At 46.4% G+C, this 19437-nt stretch overlaps 2 protein-coding genes across 9 annotated transcripts in view; one reads left to right on the top strand and one right to left on the bottom strand.

Moving 5' to 3' along the window:
- Positions 1-4404, top strand: part of LOC135401013 (golgin subfamily A member 6-like protein 1) — a 29256-nt gene extending 24852 nt beyond the window's left edge. For 4 of the 8 annotated variants that reach the window (XM_064633109.1, XM_064633107.1, XM_064633105.1 and 1 more), the window contains 7 exons: positions 1998-2072; positions 2163-2224; positions 2409-2445; positions 2562-2638; positions 3282-3357; positions 4098-4169; positions 4272-4404. In XM_064633109.1, the coding sequence (XP_064489179.1) occupies positions 1998-2072; positions 2163-2224; positions 2409-2445; positions 2562-2638; positions 3282-3357; positions 4098-4169; positions 4272-4346 (474 nt within the window). In that variant the 3' untranslated portion in view covers positions 4347-4404. The other 4 variants (XM_064633104.1, XM_064633106.1, XM_064633108.1 and 1 more) reach the window with 4 other exon arrangements.
- A 4129-nt stretch (positions 4405-8533) lies between these two features.
- LOC135401014 (protein 5NUC-like) lies at positions 8534-18900 on the bottom strand. The gene is made up of 10 exons (XM_064633111.1): positions 18803-18900; positions 16236-16458; positions 15499-15636; positions 15104-15320; positions 12704-12901; positions 12393-12593; positions 12003-12259; positions 11465-11636; positions 10917-11120; positions 8534-9771 (listed from the first exon to the last, which is right to left on the bottom strand). The coding sequence occupies exons 2-10, from the start codon at positions 16437-16439 to the stop codon at positions 9581-9583; spliced, it is 1782 nt and encodes a 593-aa protein (XP_064489181.1). The 5' UTR covers positions 16440-16458; positions 18803-18900; the 3' UTR covers positions 8534-9580.
- Positions 18901-19437: the final 537 nt, after the last annotated feature.

Here is a 19437-nt window from a genome sequence, read left to right as displayed (position 1 = left end):
GTTTTGCCCACACCGGCCTTGTGACGTCACCCGCGGAAACTGGTCTATAGGAATCACCGCAGAATGGTATAAGAATTGCTCTTGTACACAACAGGTTCGTAGAGAGGTGGAGTGTCACGGCAGCAGCGGCATTGAGTTGGAAAGAATAGTGCAAGTGAGTTCGTGACTTCCCACTTCGCCTATTCCCATTTCGCCTAATGCTTGTTAGCTGATTATCTCGCAATCCCTTAGCAGGTTCACCGACTTCGATCTGCAGTGGGTCTCATTTGGCCTAATGTATGCTGCAGACAGCCCCACTTCGCCTACTGATCCGTGTCACGTGATGAAAGAAGGCGGTCCACTAGCGTGCTGCGAAAAGTCATTTACGCATCCTCGCATAACTTTACAACCTCGTTGGTTTTATTCAAACATAGCACTGCGTTAAACGCATTTTTTAGTACTTCATGAAAAGTAAATGCCAGAAATGTGTTATTCTTTGTCGGGAAGTCAAAGTTAGTTACGCACCTCCACATAACAACTTCATCCCTTTGCTAGTTCTTTTCAAGCGTGCTGCCAGAAGTCACTTAACCTGTTATATTTCGTATCTGTGTGCTAAACTAATGAGGTCTGTCACAGCTCACGTGCACAGAGACCACGTCACCACAATCTGGCTGGTCATGGCGCACCCTTCGCCATGCCTTTGTATTCCTTCCGCTCTATTCACGAGTGGGGTTTTCTTTCTTTCTTTTTCTTTTACTTTTTTGTTTTTGAAGTGAGCAGAATCCACAAATCTGCCTCTTTTTTTTTTTTTTTTTCATTCCAAATCGAATTCCCTGAGCCGCACGGAAGACCTGTGTCCCTGCTAATGATTTTGCAAATTGGTAGCAGGTCCATTTCCGTGTCTAGTCTGTATATGGAAACTGTCTTTTTTACGTTAAACATTCATCCATCCATCCATCCAGTTATGAATCAACGAAAACGTTTTACTCGATAATAATCGATTCGTTTTATTATTTGTGGTATCGCACACAGCTTCGCTTGCAAATGTAACGAGTCCTTGATTCGGACGACGTAAGGTTGTCGTCGGACGAGCGCATTCATTTCTTGCAGACGTCACTGTCGGGGCGGGGCATGTAAGTAACGCCCACTTGTCGACAGTCCCGTTCCGCCTAACGAGATTGCGAACAGGAACCCATCCCGCCTTGTAATCCGATAATCCGGATTAGGCGAAATGGGAATAGGCGAAATGGGATGTAACCAGTGAGTTCTGGACATCCCGCTACGCCGGATATCAAGAGAAAAAAAAGTTTTACGCAACCGTAAACCGGATTTTTTTTACATTACGCGATAAGTGGCGATATATAGGGTGTTTTTTTTATTCATTACAGAATTTTTATTAAAAAAAACTAGCAGAACAAAATTGATGCCATTTTAGCAGGTGAGTTATTCGACCAGGCGAACATACTGTAGGACAGCGTTTGCATACTAGGCGACTAATGAGCTCAAATTCATTGATGAACTTACTAATTAAATGTTTTCTGAGAACTGCGAGATGGCAGAATTGGAGCAAGTCATTATTCAAATCCACCGCCCTTATTAAACACCCTGTGAAGCGAACGTACTTCGAGAAATACAATGTCAAATTTCGCTATGCACATGAGCCGTAACTAGACCTACGAAACGGCATGTGTCTTTTTTTTTTAACGTTCATTAAACGTTCAAAACGTTCACGTTAAACGTTCAAAACGTTCACGTTAAACGTTCATTAGTTAAAATTAGTTAGTACATCGCACCAGAAAGTTGCTAGTGTTGCCATAAGGAGGCCCCACTGGCCCAGGATACCATTCATTAGGTAATGCAAACAAAAACAACAACAAAATCCCCATTTTATAAAATTCCGTCTTTAGTCAGAGCATATGCCTGGTATTAGATTTCGGCAGGAAATTAAAACTCATGTCTTTGTTGGGCTTTTCCATTTCTGCTATTGTTCTGTAATCATCTTCCATTGTACGTCGCAGAAATTGTCGCTAGAGAAAGAAAAGGGGAGAATCGAGATGAGGGAAGCCAGCAAGGAACTGCACAAGAACACAGAGGTCTGACATATTCCCCTCCTCTTTGCTGTCTTATCACTGCAGCAAACCATATTTGCCCTAAGGGTATCAACAGATGTATGCTTCCTATAGGCTTCAAGCGGTACACACCAGCCGTGTTTATGGACTCAAGCGAATATAAAAAAAGAAGAAACGTAAGATATTTAATGTTCGCATTACATGCTGATGCAAAGACCTCTGGTTGGAAGCCGCTTATCTTCTACTGGTCCAGTGGAAGAATAGTGTCTGTTAGAGATATCGAACCTGAGGCTGGATATTCCACTTTTCAACATCATATGTTCATGCTCTGGTGCTATATCGCTCTTTATTGTGTTCTAGACTCTGTTCTCCAGTCGTGAAGCAAAGAGTACAAACGGTGAGCATCGTCAGCTGTTCTGGTAAAAGAGACGTTCGAAGACAGGAGTTCAATAGAGCCGCAGTGACTGCTCAGTAGACAGACAGGGTTTACATGTACTACATTAAATTTTATAGCCATCGGATGAAGAAATTCGGCGGACTCTGGCAGAAAGGACCGCGCAGTTTGGATTCGTCCCCTGCATGCCCTCGAGGTAAGGAAAAGCTAGAGGCGGTATTCTTAAACGATCCTCTACTCGACCCTTACTGTGGCTTTTCCCTTTGGAGCAGGCGGTAACATGCGCCACCTATCCTAGAGCCCGGCCTTGACTCGAAAGGGGGCACCTAACGGTGCAGATCCTTCGCATTTTCCTCGAGTACAACATGGAAGTCATGATTTTTTTTTTTTTTTATGTAGCTAAGTTAAAGTTAGCCTGTAGAAATAGTAACTGAATTGCAGTTACTCTTTTTGAAATGTAGGCAGTCACAGCTACCTTATGTTACCACGTCAAAGTAACTCAGTTACTTTACAGGCCGAATAAATGTAACTAAAAACTCGGTTCAGCGTATGGCACTCAAAGCATAGATAAAACGTGTTATAAACGGAGAATTTCCTGTGCCAGTCTAAGGCCATGGCAGTTCGTCATTAATCAAAGTGACACGTAACCTAGTTACTACCCAAAATTGCTATATGGTACGGTTTCCGTGAAGCCCAATGCTTCCTCAAGTCGAGTAGCGCTCTTTCGCTCCACTCACAGGAGCCGCGGCAGGGTTGAGTTGAGGAACGTTTAAGAATACGGCCGTAAGTTCACCTAACGATAATATGTTTCCGCTTTGACACACGATGTTATTGCACAGCGGCCTCCCAGCATGCGTTCCTTTTGGACAATCAAAGGATTTCCAAAGCCTGCATTATCCATCAACAGGACAACGGGTAAATTGTCTTAAAGGTGGTGTCCGCGAGAAATCCGTCAGTATAAAGTTAATGTGAAATCCACTTGGAGATGCCTTCCAAGAAGAAAACCTCGAAAAAGATTCGCAAAATTCGTTTGTGTTTTTCATAAAACGTAAAAAAACACCGAATTCGAAATCGTCTGCCAGCTTCCGGTTGAAACAGCCCTTCCCTCATCTTCCGGTGCCGTAATTGGAATTGTCGGCGAGATTCCCAATCTCTCAGCTGACGGCGTCGCCGGGCTGGCTGCGATCCCATACCACCGAGAGCATGAACGCAGGTGCTTCCATTGACTGTTCGGCAGCAGATTGCGAGTCGGGACACCGCATTTTGTGACGGATAGCCCGCCTTCATAACCGACTCCGGTGACGTCGGCCTGCACACTGTCGCCTGGGTACAACCGGGAGCACGAAGCTGGCTACGAAATCCGATTAAATTCATTTGCTGATGTTTCCGACTGTTTCAAAGCGAAATGTTCCGGTTACATATACGGCATCCACTATTCCGATCGCACTTTCGTTCCAACTGCGTTTTTTGTCCGGACACCACCTTTAAAGAAGTATTTGTGCAATGCCTGTAATATAGGGTGTCAAAGTAGTCAATATATTTTTTGTGTATATGTGTACTTTCAGAGCCAAAGCTGCGTGTTTAGTATCTTTCGCTACATTTTCTCATCATTTTCTGACATAGTTCACAAGAAAAAAAAAATTCCTCTCTTAAAGCACCCGCAGTTTCCTGTTGCATACAGTCCCCTTTCCCTCACGATTGGGAGAGCCTCTATCACCCCAGTTACGGTAGCGTATTTCCTGTGGCTTACTATTTATTTATTCAGTTCTATAACAGTGCGCTATGATGATAAATGAGTAGAAAACAGGTCGGTATGTTTTCTCTTTCAGATGCATAATGCGCGACCAGGGCATGCTCGACGAATGCCCTACGACAAACATCCACCAAAAGAGACAGACGTCTAAAGAAATGTAGACGTGACTTGTGATAGTGATCGCGTTCCTAATAAATCAAGTTCATGTACATAGGCTTTGATATTCTCAGCTAAGCACTCCGTCTCCATCAAGAAAACGGGTGATAGAAACGGAACTTAACCATCTGGCCTGCATGTACGCCATACTGTCAGCCTTATATGACTCATATCCAAGATCAACAACGTGGAGCCACCACCATTTCGAAGGAATTGGGTGCTTGGTGTACCATATTCTAGTAACCGCTATCGTAAAGACCTTCCGGTCTTCTAACCCTTGCAATCCTCATAAATCTCCCTACTGAACCGGTGCCGCGATATACAGGGGACGTCACATAAGACTGAGCAGAATTTTCTTAAGTTCATGGTTTGTTTCTCTTTCGAAAACGTCGTTGCATATATATTTATTCCCGATGAGGCCTACTCAAAGATGGTGGTGCATCAGTAAGTAGTGCAGCCTTTAATTAACTTCCATAATTAATCTTTATCATTAGTGAAAATAGGTTGACCACGGAATTGCAAAGTTGTACGCCTCAACCCTGAGGAGGCTCGTCCACTCGAATTGAAACCGCAGCGCTTTTCTGTGCTCTAGTAAAAAAAAATACACGAAAATGCACAACTTTCGAGCGCTACCGCAAACTGGCGGCCGATTTTTCCTATCCCGCTCTCACTATCACCCTTTCTCAGACTCAGGCTTCTGCTCTATATGGAGTTCGTCCGCCAAATGACCTGTGTCTACGCCATAGAGTCCTCACCCTATGAGACTGACAGTATGGCGCAGATGAAATGAGATACATCAGAATTATCTGGTGGACGCCATTTTGATGGGGTCCGTCAGCCGGTCGACGCGTGCTTCGTCACGCTCGATGTTTTCTGCAGGAATCTCCGGCGAATACCCGCAGCAGCCTGTGATATAAATGGCCTTGTTGCCAAACTGAAAGAATTCAAGGACGAAGAGTTTTCGAACATGGAGGAACGAAACACCCCCCCCCCCCCACCCCACCCCAGGAGCGGCCCTTCGAGCCGTTTTCCATTGGGAAGGGCGTGCCAGCCTTCGCATTGCATTGTGGGGTGCTCCTGTCTACCACGTGACCGCTCACGTGAACCCAAGAGCATGCCAGCTCCGAACGCCGACGACGCTAATGGATGCGCATGACCTTGAGGTGCTGGAGAGGGTTATCTCCGTCTCCATTAGATGGCACAGTGTGGGGACGGGAGAAGTGGGTACCAGTGGGGAGACCGCGCGAGCTCGTCGGTCCCACTTCGAACCGGTTTTGGTCCTTTGTGCTACCCACGTGGATTTGCTTTGGCGCGCGCCGAGCGTGGTTCACTGGAGAGCCGCTAGGATACCACGCGTATGTGAAAAAGGTTCATTGTGGTTTACCCAAAGTATATCTAAACTGGTAGCGAAAACAATCGAAAATACCAAATCAGACCCATCGGCAAGGCCACCAGCAAGAGGCGCGAGCGATCCTGGGTGTTGACAGTAGAGGTACGGTTGTAAACAGAAAAAAATTACAACATGGGCGTGGCTTGTGTGTGTACTAATAGGTTATTCATAATTTCAATGTAGAAAAAGCTTTCTGTTGCCCCGCTCGTGCACATATACGAGATCATCTACCACTCCAGTACATTTCCGTATCCTGCTCCTTTGCGCATGTGTCACAGTTGGGTCTGTTTATCCGTGCGTCTCTGTATTCGTACCGTGTGTCCGTGCGTTGTAATACGGAGTTCGTACACTCTTTGGGTTAGGCAGCGTTCACACGGGGCAACTTTTTCCAGCAACTATGAGCAATTTTGGAGTTGCTGTCAGCCGGCAACCTCCAGCAACTCGAGTTGCTCCGAGTTGCTGCGAATCGCTCCCGGACCGAAAACTTGAGAAGTTGCTCGTGCATCGGCCAATCAGAGAGGGAAGCATTGCCACGTGACTCCCGATGGCGTTGTGGATTTCGTTCGTGGGTTCATAGGTTCAAATCCTGGAGGTGCAGCTAAAAAATAACTTTTTCTTTTTTTACGAACTTCACGGAACCATATCAGTTGCCACTTCTGGACGGCAATAATGATCTATTGGAGCAATAAAACTGACTGAAATTTGATAAACAGCAGCTAAAGAAAAGATTCCACCAGTTCGATTCGAACCCACATTGTCCGGTCGCCATAAGGTTGCTTGTGGGTGGAGCTACAGAGTTGCTACGTGTGAACGCGGACTCGAAATTGCTCAAAAGACGTTGGTTTGAGTTGCTTCGAGTTGCTGGGAAAAGTTGCCCCGTGTGAACGCCGGCTTAAACAGGAAGCGACGTTCACATCTCCGTGCTGTAAACCAAGATTAACACGAGTGAACAGATGAATACAATGATCCCATGTTGCTGGGCCCGTGAAAAAAAGATTTCGTCATGGGACGAGCGGCCATGATGGTGTGAGTGTTAGCAGGAACCAACTGTGTATACCAACGATGTCGTGTTTTGTTGCAATGAACCTATAACGGCCACTTATTGAATAAATGCAAACGTCTAATCACTAGGTATACATATAGCTCTAGGTGAGAAGTGGGCCTTATGTGAGCCTTCCTAATTTCTCTATGGTCATCACGATGCGTTTCTCTTTGGAGTTGTCAAAATCTGTGATAACTATGTATTTGGAATTGATATGATTCATTAAATCTGATATGCTTTATTTTTCTGTGTTCTCGTCTGGTATTGTTGACTGGGCGCGGAAAAGGGAATACAAGGCAAGCGAGGTGGGCCGGGCCAATGTAAACGTGCATGGATAATTATGCACTACTTATTATTCATACTAGTGACGTCGTCTCTGACGTCATTTATTTACAATCGTAGTAGTCCGCGCAACGGATGGATGGCGCTGACAGTCTCTATCATGGCGTCATTCTGAAGACACAGGGGCCTATGGGAGTTACGCTACCTGTTTAGATATACCTTGGTTTACCGTTCAGATATCAGCATTGTGATGAATGCGCGCGTGCTGTTTTATTTCTCTGTATTCAGACGTTTACTCTTCTATTACAAGACAGTCACGGTCTGCAGGATAAGCCCGCGGGACCAGAAACATTATGCGTGGCAGCGGTGACGACGTTTGTGTGTTTGTTGCTCATGCGGAAAAAAACACCATTAATCAAACTTGTACAACAATGGAGGAAATGAACTGCATCCAGCACAGCGCCAGCTCGCAAACGATCACTTCAAGATGACTCAAACACACACATGGGCTCGAAACAACCCATCAAGTACGTACTTGCGAATGAGACGTTATTCCCTTGCCAGATTCCCTGCTTTCCGTTGAACGAGAGCCGAAGCCGTGGTATGAACACGTTAACATAACATTGTTTCTGCAATGGCCGCTCACATTTTAACACAACGATTGACTTTGGAAAAGCACGGAAAGCAGCGCGAGCAACAAAGCGTTGCAAAACCGTAACTTTAGAAAGGATCACGTGGTGGACAGGACGTAATAGCGGTTTTGACACAAGCGGCTGCCAGAGGGGTCCCACGGACACCCGTTCTAATCTGTTCGAAATGGCCGCTCCTGTGCTTTCGAATGGCGAAGTACGCACGTGTCTTCCCTCGTCCTTGCATCGTAAACAACTCCGCATCAAAATGGCGGACGTCGGGGCAACACTTGGGCCGGCGAAAGGGGTTGGGGCTGTCGGAAATGGAGCCCCGGGGCCGGACAGTAGCTGCACCAGGAGACGTGAAGAGGGGGGCCCGGGTAGGACCCATCCCTCGGGGCCCGTGATTTCTCTCGCCGGCCCTTGGCAACAATAGAGCATGGCAAGGAAGATCGTTCATCCGTGACGTCGCATGACGCGCTTCAAGTTAAGCTTCTCCTAGCAGCCAAATTACCTCTGCTGGACTGGACCTGGGCAGCGAGCGCTGTTCCGGCAGGTAAATGAACAAAGCTCGGCACGAGCACTGCGAAGCTTCCTGGCTTGACGTAAAAAGTGAAGCTCAGGTATGTACTCAGTAGTGTACGAGTGTGAGGTCGAATATCAGAGCGGCGTTTCTTTTGTTTCTACAAGTTAAACCGTTTCCTAACTGTTTTAAACATTTTCCGAAAGCAGTAGTGCTTTTTCTCCTTCGCTCTTCTGGTGGAGCGACAAAAATGACCACCAGACCTGGGCCCATTTCCTCGCTTAGCTAGACCCTCTTTCATGCAACTCTTGCTGCCGTAAGGTGGCGGACTTGGCCCATACATCGCCATTTATTGTCATTGGAAAATGGCATTAAAAAATCTCACCACAGTTAGCACGGCCCCCGTATTATTTGTGTATATTTCGCCGGGTTTTCATTGAACGGGCGAAATGAAGGACGTGGGATAACTTCAACGGACACTAGGTTGATCAACATGAAACGTGTTTGTTTGCGTCCACGTTGTCAACGTAGAACACGAATATTTTCGGTTTGTTTTCTTCTTCTGATGGTATGAATGAAAGCTAACACTCCTGCAGGACGAAGAAGAACGGTGTCACTCATTTCGTATTGGCCGCGGTCTCGCAATTAATCGTCCCTGGTTCGCCAGGAAAAAGAACTGCGCAACAGGTAGCATGTTGGAAACAACTGAATCAGATGTTTCTATAGGGGGCGATTTACAAGTTTCGAACTACAACGTATGCCGTTAAGTCGATATATGTAAACTGTTCGTTAATCATCCTTAACTACCTACCTTAATCGGGCAGAATACAAAAAAAAAAAAAAAAAAAAAAAAAAAAACAGAAAGAATCTTACGTGCCCAAAGACGAATGTCGTTGGTTTTATTCTCGCGTTTTGTACCAGCGTTCTTTTTAGAGTTACTTGATCCACCCCGTAGAGTCCGCGACTTATCGTATATGCGCATATATGTACATATGTAAGTTTACGGAACACGCTCTTGCGCATGCCTTCTTCACAGTGACACGCTAGCAGCGAATGGTATCGTACGGACTTGCAAACAGGTGACTGGGTTACCTAAGCAGATGTCTGTAAGTCCGTACGGTCCCATTCGCTGCTGACGTGTCATCTGGAGGAAGGAATGCTCAGAGGCGTGTTCCGTAAACTTTGGTCCAGCACTGTACGTTTGCGGGTTGCGAACCCCGCAACTGTACGATTTGCCAGCATATGGTCCTCACTGTCCACAAGCCGCGTGTTCTCCCCACCAAAGTTGAGGAGATGACCAAGATCGCCCATCCTTCCCGCGCATCGTCATGTTGATGGTTCTTCGCGCTGCAAGGGCTACAGGTCAGAAAATCGTTACGAGCGAAAAGTGGATAGCGCAAGTAACACTAAGGAACCAGGATAAAACGTGAGCTCCACTGGCGGACGAAGAATGACCGGCTGAAGTCTCTACAAATGAGATCCTGTCATCCAATCCCGTTGTTATAGGAGTGTTGGCCTTCACGTACGAGATCACGACGTCCAAGTCAGTATCACCTGAAGTATGAATAACGACAATTAAGGTGCTACAGTGGATGGCAACAAGGAGTGAAAGGTACACTTATGTGCTCAGTGACAGGAAGGAGCAGAATAACAACAACTTTTGGGGATCTCATACTCTTCCCCTTTGCTCGCGGCAATTTGGTCGACGAGTCACACAGTCTACTTTGTCCAAAAAGGTTAGCGATATTTTTACGGCAGAGTGTTGGTGGACTGGATTTGACCATGGACCAAGCAATTCTGTCAGAATAAACTTCGTGTTAGCTGACTTAACTTTGACTGGGCAGTGCATCCTTGTATTCAGGCAACTCACAATACATCATTCAAGCCTATACGCAGTAGCATGCTTGTACCGCCGGCTGTGTGTGTTATCTAGTCTTTTCAAGGTTTGCTAGTCTTAATGCACGGAAGAGATGAGCGAATATAACACTAAGTGCCCAGTCTAAAAACAAACAAGTATCACGGAGGTCCTCCCTTTGGCTCTACTGTCAACCCAGGAAGTTCGTTTTGTATACTTGCGAAAGGTACATGGGCACGATCTCAGGGTACAGCTTACCCATCTTTATGGATTGAAAGAGTTGAGTTTCAGACCCCACAGTCACAGCTGTCAACTACCATTCAGCAAAACCCCATGACCTGTCAACGGTACACGAACAGCGATATGCGTCAACTAGAAGCTATCGACGTCAGATCGTGCAGACCTTGGCGTAATCCTTCCGCCGCTTACGAACTTACTCGCTAGACGTAGACGATAACTTGCTAGACATTCGCGTGTGTGCCACATTAACTCATCAAACCAATCCACCCGCATGAACTGGGCTATGGTCCCGAGATCCATGCGGGGAAACATCCCATGTCACCATCGTTCATCGCGTAATTGTTGTTTTTGTTGTGAATTTTCTCGCGATTTGTTCTAAGATTCGGGACAGATTTGATTTCCGTTTATTAAAGGCACCACAAAGTTCCGCTGGAGGAGCTAAAAGAACTCTAAAAGAGGAGGAGGAGCAATAACTGGGACATTTAGCTACTTGAGAAACCAGTAGTACTAGCGTTACATCGTAATGGCTGTTCTGAAATAATTTCGCGATCAATATTATACTGAGTCATCTGTGGTTGGTCTGCCAGTCTAGCGCGCGACTTACCTGTGTCATATTTATCTTGAACAGCGACGAACGAAAAGTCGAAGTTGTCCCCTCCGTTGACCATGTAACTGATGGTAGCAATTCGATAGACCTTAGCTGGTTCAACGACCTCATATCTTGGTATACGACATGCAGTGCAAAGTATCTCCATTTGAACGACGCGGTCCCACGGGGCCCTATTTATGTCGTACCGCACTCTTAAACCTACACGAGAACATAGAGAAATCTTCAGTTTACCATGTCTCGGAGTAAACGCCGTATTCTTGCCCTGCCCTCACGAATCCGTAGAGCGTAGTACGCTCGAAAGGGCCCTCTCAATAGCCTTGGCAGTGCATAGAGCACACGCTGGTTGTGCGTGCAGGAAAGGGCTGCCAACGCTCTTGAGAAGCTCATAGGCTTTAAGGATCTGTGAGGTCAAAGCGGGAATACAGCGGGGAGACTCTCATTCAGACTCTTAGTGGAGAGTGGAGAATACAGAGGGGAGACCCTCAGTGTTCCCACCATTCTCAGTGCTTATTTTAGATGGACGAAGAAGAAACGCTGCTCACCTGCCATCTGTAAAAACTCTCCGTGGGTCGTGGCGCCAGTAATGTCATGGTCGGACACACCATATTCGACTATGCCCTTCAGTTGCTCTCCTGTAAGGTTGACCAGCACCAATGTGTTGCCAAATGGAATCACGTTCACCACGTCTTCGAACGTCACATTGCCCCCAGTACTCTGTCAGACAACAACAAGAAATTTATTTTAATGATGATGATTGGGGAGTTTCGTCGCCCGCAGCGACACCTCTACCCCATTGCTGGCGGTAATGTGGTGTACGAGCGTTGGTGGGCTGGATTCAGCCATGTTGGTAGGTCGCGAACTAGACAGCTGATATACCAACAGTTTGAGAGCATTTCGCAGTGGCCGTGATTATAAAGCCTCTGAGGTAGGGAATGGTGGTGGCACAGTAGAAGACGACAGTTCTTCGGAGGACGCCTAATTCAAAAATTAATTTTCAGCCGACCCGTGAATTGCTGACGCGCTGCCGTTCCCGACAGAAAACTAAGTCCAACTTCAGGTACCTATTCCACTGTGCCGCACCTGTTCATCGATGGGCGCCCTGAATCCCCCGCTGTTTGCGATGGCAGCCGCAACTCTTGACCATGAGCCCGCGGTGCTTGGAAGAGTGGCAAAGTGTTTAAGAATGGCCTCTGTGATAAGATTGCCCAGGTTGCACTCTTTCAGACGACATGTAACCTTGTCACATGGCAGATGTACTTTGGTTTCACCTATCTTCTCTGCCCTTTTCACTGCTACCAGTGGGCGGTACTCGTCCAAAAGTGCAAGGCCATCGGGATCTGAAACAGACGTTGCGTTGAGCACTGGTTAGGCTCATATGACATACAGTATCTATTATTTCCTCTGAGGTCTACCCAACACTTGTGAAGCGTTGTAACTTGCTAGAATGTATATTAGCTTGTGATCTGATACCTTGCGGGATGCTGTTATCCAGAAGCACGGGTTGTCCGTCCCATCTGAGTACATGTCCGTCAACGTCATCGTATGTGACGTTGATATACCCCATATACTTCCCCAGCCAGAAGGCCTGGACTACTAGGCACCTTGTGCCATCCTTGCGATCAACGACAATTGGGTAAGGACCCATTGACCTGTCTCCAAATGCAGTGCTGCCTGCAATCACAAGGATTCAATCATACCTTCAACCTTATACCTACCCGTAGGACATGAACTTTTTTTTTCAGAACGACTACAAAACGTAAATGAAATGCAGTATACCATACCGTTCATCGGGCCAGAGTAGAGAAAAGTATGCGTATGACCACCAACGACCAAACCAACTTCTGGCACAGCTTTGGCGATCTCTATATCTTTGGGAACACCAGAGTGGCCCATGGCAATGATGAAATTCGCTCCCTCCCTCTTTAATTTAGTGGCTTCCGCCTTAATGCACTGGATTTCATCCGTGAATGCCACCTTGCCTGCGTGAAGAAATGATCATTTTGGATTTACTTTCATCATGCTTCCGGCAGCGGCTACGCAGTACTTGCCCTGGTACCGGTTATAGAGCTGGTTCTTGATGCACCCACAGATTGTAAAATTATAGGAGATTATTCCAAACAAGCAAAAATGCGCGTGTACCAAAATCACAGCGGGACTACACTTCGCATTGAAGAAATCCAGATTGAAGGGATGGAACAGATGAAATGCAGATACCAGGAAATGCTGAGGTAAAATTTACAGCACACACCAGTAGCCTATCTCAATATGACAAATCCAGAGAAGATAAATATCAGAAAGTTTGTTTCTTCTAAAGTATAAACACATATAGGCCAATAGAAGACGATATCTACTATACATATTGGTTGGGAATACGTGGAGACGAAATGTGCTTCACACAAGACAGATACAAACGAAGTGGACGACGCAAGACAAAAGACCGTACAGTCCTTCAACCTACCTTCCACTCGAGTCTAAACTTTTTCCTCTTTTTATTTAGTTATTTTTTGAATAGCAAGTCGACTCTTTGCCTGGCTAACCTTTCCTTCCTTTTTTTTTTCTTAATAAACTCCCCCCCCCCCCCATCTTGTGCTTCACAAATCGACCTCGCACGAAACGTCCCCAAGCAGAGGAAATTGTTCGCGCTTTCGACGAGTGCTACATTGTAGTGCCGATGTTTCCTTGAATCCCAATGGCTCTTTAAGCGGAGAAGCGTTTCTTTCCTATGCACTCACTGCTCGAGACTGGTCTTGCATAAAAACCGACCTTGACTCGAAACGCCCCAAGCAGAGGATTCTTCGCGGTTTCCACGAGTAGTACAGGGCAGGGTACATCCTCGATCCCCCTTGTTCAGGACATTGGCGCGCTCATCGTTCAGTGCCTCAGCCGTCTCGCCCGCGCGGGCCACAGCGTTTGGCTTCAGTGGGTCCCCGGTCACACAGGCCTCCCCGGCAACACATCCGCCGACGCCGCTGCGAAGCAGGCCCACACCTCTGCACCATTGTTATCGGTCCCGCTATCACCCTCGTCATGCCGACTCCACATACGCCGCATGTGCGCCCAGCACACTCGCCTCTTCACTGAGAGCGCCGTCCCAGCCCGCACTTTCCTTCATTCCATCAATCCCAAGATGGAGCTCACCATCCCACTGAGCCTCACTCGAAGGGAGAGCTCACTCCTTCACCGCTTACGACTCAACGTCGCTAAGACCCCATCGCGCCAGTTCCTCATGGGCAACATAGGTTCTCCACTATGCACGAAATGTGGTGTGGTGGCGGACACTACCCACCTCCTCCTGCACTGCCGCCTTTACTTTTCAGCCAGAGCCGCACTTGGGCAACAGCTCACACACCTCGGCCTGCACCTCACGCTGCGCACCTTACTCGGCCCCGTGCAGCGCGCCCGACAGTGCGTAGTCACCAGACTGCTCCTCCGTTACCTTGCTGCAGCCGACCTACTGATCGCCCTGTGAACCGGACTGTGCCCGCCTGGGTACTCTCTCTGATTCTTTTTTTTTATTTTTTATTCTTATTTTATTTCTTCTTTTATTTATTTTTTAATTTCTTTTGGGAATAGCAAGCCGACACCCTGTCTGGCTGACCTTTCCCTCGTTCCTCTTCTTTGTTTGTTTGTTTGTTATCATTAAACATATCCCCCCCCCCCAGGGTAGTGCGGGCGTTTCCTGGAAGCCCAATGACCCTTCAAGTGGAAAAGCGCTTCTTTCTTCCACTCATTGTTGTCGAGGTGGGTTGGTGAAGTCCAAGATTGTGTAAGAATAAGGCAGGACTCGAGGAAATTTTCCCTCTATCTATCTGCCGTATATACCAGCTCGTTTGCGTCCTTCTAATTTGTTCTTGCCAGGTATGCGTGTTGTATCAATTTAAAAGTATGCAAACTTTCCATATTTTCGACAAATCTGAAGAAACAGCGACATCGTTTTGAATGATAAATGACCATCAGCGTGCTACGCGATAAAATTCGCGGAGAGTAGGAGAATGGTTCTAATACCTAGCAGATGCACTTGCCTGGCTGACACCTCTTTTTGTGTGAATAAACATATACCCCCCCCCCCCCCCCCTAGCAGATAACTTTTCTTACGTTTCCTACATACTTTTTTTTTTTTTTTTCTGACGTTCACATACCCTTTTCGCGGATACATTAAAAGGTATCTAGTCATCGCTCACCAGGGCGTGAAAGGTACTCTGTCTTGGGAGTAAGGTAGCCGATGAGTCCAATCTTTTGTCCGGCTACGTTCAGCATCATTGAAGGACGTAGCGGAAGGCCCTTAAGCAGAGGCTCGCCGCTCAAATCCACATTGCAGCCTAAGATGGGCACTTCGCTTCCTTGTAAAAGAGGAGCCACAGCGCTGGGACCTTTGTCGAATTCGTGATTGCCAAGTGTCTGGAAGACGAATTTTTGATCAGCTCAGCAGTCGAAGCCAGCGAATTTCATGGGCGAATAGGACATCTCGAAGGGGCACATAACAATAAAAGAAAACGCAAATGCAGAGAATAGAACGGCGGCTCATGGAATAAGAAAGGAGTGAATATATGAGCGGCGCTGGATGAGGGGTACTTACCATAGCGTCATGTTTGAGGTAGTTGACAGCACGGACAACAATATCAGCTCCCAACAGGTAGTACCACAGACTTCCTTGGTAATAGTCACCAGCGTTTAGAAACAATGTGCGGCTGTTGATCGACTTCGCACGGTTAACCTGTCATAACAAAAACAGTGACGTTGCAGTCGGGCGCTAATAAAGAGCATGCAAACGCACACGCGGTTACCCGCAGACATCCGTAGCTCCCAAGTAGTAAGTATAATTAGCAAATTCGACACCGGACATTGAGCGCAACGCCCACTTTCGTGGAAGTGACCCTGGTTCCTATATCAAGCGCGCGCACTCTCTCTCCTCCACCTAATCGGCCTCTCTCAGCTCTATCTTCCTACAGCTATACTACTTACCCCCAAATTCGTAGATTTGACTTGATCTCGACTTGACTTGCAGATTCATTGGAAGAGCGTTTCAGAAACCCTGCTCAGCTTGAAGCGTTCTTGCAGCGAGTTCGACTTGACACTTGTGGTGAAAATGTCAAGTCAGGGCTCGGCCTACCTTGAACCCGACTTTGATAACGCTCCAGTACCGCCAAAGAGCTTGTTATTTTTGTGACAGATTACGTGCGAGCGTGGGTACGTAAGTTGATAAGAGATGGCTGCTGCAGCCCATCAGAGCTAGTAATAACTTTACCGCCTCTGCTTGATTCGGTTCTTGGGGTGATATTTAAGACATCGTTAAATTCACATTACAATACTTACTACAGTCTTCTGGCGAGCGATGCCTCCAACACATAATCCTTCCGCCGCTGCTTTTTGCGTGCACCGGGACCCTCCTGGCATTACCTCTTCGAAGCGACCGTGGACATCATTGTTGTGTAACACGGTGAGGGTGATCTCTGCCGCCAGCGCAACGCCACACCATAATACGAGGGTGAATCCTGCTGTCTTGAACGCACAAACCATGTTTGTGCACCTTTGGTTCCTGTGACAAAAATAGACCCATCTCGAACGTGACCTCAAGTTCTTGTGTTTTTGCTTATAAGAGAGCTCCCCTTATATTATTACTGCGTTAGCATCAGGAGCCAAGCGTCCTGGAAACGAAAGGCCGGAGCTGCCATCTACTTTAAGGATGGCATCAGCGTTACACCTTGAGAGATTCACAGCAACGTTCACGAATACGGTGAGTTCTGTGCCGTACACCTTCCCACAGATCTCAACGTCGTTATTGTGTACCTCCAGCCAGGGATTACACACAGGCAAGCGGCAACCGCTGTAAACCACATGAACTGCTTTATCCTTACTCAGGAGTGGGTCGTCATGGAAGGAGACTTCAATCCAAGACGATGTGAAAGACTTCCAGGTCGCCTTAGATATGCGTTCTCTGTGCTTTGTCCGTTCTACCGTCCCCAAAGGTTCCATCTCCACTGACCGAGGCACGTGCCTGCACCACGTCTACCAAACGACGCCTCTGGGTGGTTACTTGGGGTGGCGCAAGCCTTCAAAAAACTTTAGGAAGATCCATTCGTGGATTCCTTGGAAATGCGTCAGCATAACCATTTCGAAACGCCTTCCGTTAACTTATCACTGTTATCAGTAACGCATCACCAGTAACGCATCGGACGACCGCATTAGCAGCATTGTACAAGTATTTAAATGATTCCCGTATCATCATCCATTACTAACACGCGTGTAATTTAAATCACATCAGCACCGGGATGTACCTCACATCCCAATTGATGTATACAGGGTGTCCCAGAAAACGTGTCATTGAATTATAATAAAAAAACTACGCCACCTAGAATCATGCGGTTAACGGCATTTGTTCTTATTAGGATTTTGCCACCTCCTGATATGAATGTCATGTATCGTAAGTTTAATTATGTAAATATTTGCGAACTGAACTCGGAAATTTGCCAAGTGAAGGTCACTTTTTTACCCCACCAATATGAAGAGCGTGCTGAATTCAGTTAAATTCATGATAATTGACGGTGATATTCATGAGCTATCCCATCGAAAAAAATAGCCGAACATCACGCTTTTCGGAGCACCGGACCATAACGCGCGATGACTTTTTGAGCGAAATCGCTCATAGTCCGACGAAAGGAGGTTCCAAAGCCAGCCCACAGAGCGATAGTAGAAAAATAGCAGTTCCTAAAATTAGGAGAGGGAAAGCATTATCCCAGCGAAAGTCGGACGCGATAAGCCATGCCTGTGTTATCTCTTTCTGCGATGACGGGGTGGGCTGGGTTTCCAACCTCCTTTCGTCGGACTGACAAAGATTGCGCTGAAAAATTCATCGTGCGCTGTCCTTTGGGAGCTCCGTAGAGCACTATGTTCGGCTATTTTTTCCGATAGGATAGCTCCTGAATATCTCTGTCAATTATCAATAATTTGTGTAAATTAGACACGCTATTCACATCGATGGGGTAAAAAAGTCACCTTTACTTGGCAAATTTCCGACTTAAGCTCGCAAAAATTTACATAATTAAACTTACGTTACACGACATCCATATCAGGAGGTGGCAAAAACCCAGTAAGAACAGATGCCGTTGACCGCATGGCTCTAGGTGGTGTAGTATTTTTATTATAATTCAATGACACGTTTTGTGGGACACCCTGTATATATGTATTTTGTGTGTGTGTGTTGTCGCATGTGTCTTCTGTTCTGTATATCTATTATTTTACTCATGCGTAATTGAAACACTTCCAAGAAATGGACCAGCAAACCCCTGATGGGTGTCACCCAGCTCCAATGTTTCTAAATAAACATATATTTTCTCTCTCCGTCTCCGGTAACTCCTTAAATTAAACGCTAACACGAACCCCGAAAAGCAAAAAGAGGAAGAAAAAGAAAAGAAACGAGAAACGAGGAAACTGAAGAAGGAACAAAAAAAAAAAAAAAAAGAAAGCAAAAGAGAAAGTAGGAAGCAAAACAAAAGGAGGAAGCACAAAAACGAACCAAAGGCTTATGCTAACGCATTTCCAAAGGACCCTCCAATGGATCTGCCTAAAGGTTTTGTACGCTATTCTTCCAGTGACAGCCACGCATGTAGAAACTGTCTCCTGATAGTTCTACATAGAACACTGTAAAGCATGTCTGAGACTAGGCAGTTTTCAGCACAAAATTCTGGACGACCACGTGTGTTGTAATCTCATTCAAAGGACACCCAGAACGTTCCACTGGTCCCCTTTCCAGTTTCCACTCCCTATTTGAAAAGTATTCCTGAGACACCTTTTTCCATAACTGTGGGACTCATAAGCAAATCGTTCGGAACACAAATGAAAAGAGAAAACAGAGAAAATAATGTAACGCTCAATGCACTTACTGCGCGCACGTCTGTCTTCCCAGGGAAGTTCGATTACATCTGAAAGAAATGGCACTTGCTACCCTCTGGCGTCGTTACACAACGCCGTAAACTGATAAAAAAGACGGCCGTGGTGTTTGACTTCGATAAGGTGTCGCTCGTGACTATCTTACCTACTAAAGTTACGAGCCCATGAGACTCCGCAGCGTCATTTACGTTCAACACTGCCATAAAGCAGTCGTGTAATTGAGGAAACATACGGAGGAAAAACGTGGACTAACTCTACCGCCACGGAAACGATTGAAGTCTCTAAAACCATCTACATGCATTCTGCTTTATCATAGCTGGCTTGCTGTCTACCGTCACGAGAACAAATGCCATCACACTAATACACGAGGCTATAAAATAATCCCCTTCGCTGTAGGTGTCTCGTTCTCCTTTTGATGAGAGGACTATTATCCATGATGAAGATGAGACACTCTTTCCACTTTGGCCTGCTGCAGGTCCATCTTGCCCGGCAAATTGAAGGCCCTAGAAAGCAGTCAACTCCATACAGAGCAATGCAACAAACAGGGCAATATAAAACAATCTACACGTATTCTACTGGCTAATAGCTGGCTGGCTTTCTAGAATCATAACAACAAATATCATCACAC

The sequence above is a fragment of the Ornithodoros turicata genome, chromosome 7, assembly GCF_037126465.1.
Source record: "Ornithodoros turicata isolate Travis chromosome 7, ASM3712646v1, whole genome shotgun sequence".
NCBI classification, from domain to species: domain Eukaryota; kingdom Metazoa; phylum Arthropoda; class Arachnida; order Ixodida; family Argasidae; genus Ornithodoros; species Ornithodoros turicata.
This window is presented reverse-complemented; position numbering and strand designations above follow the sequence as displayed.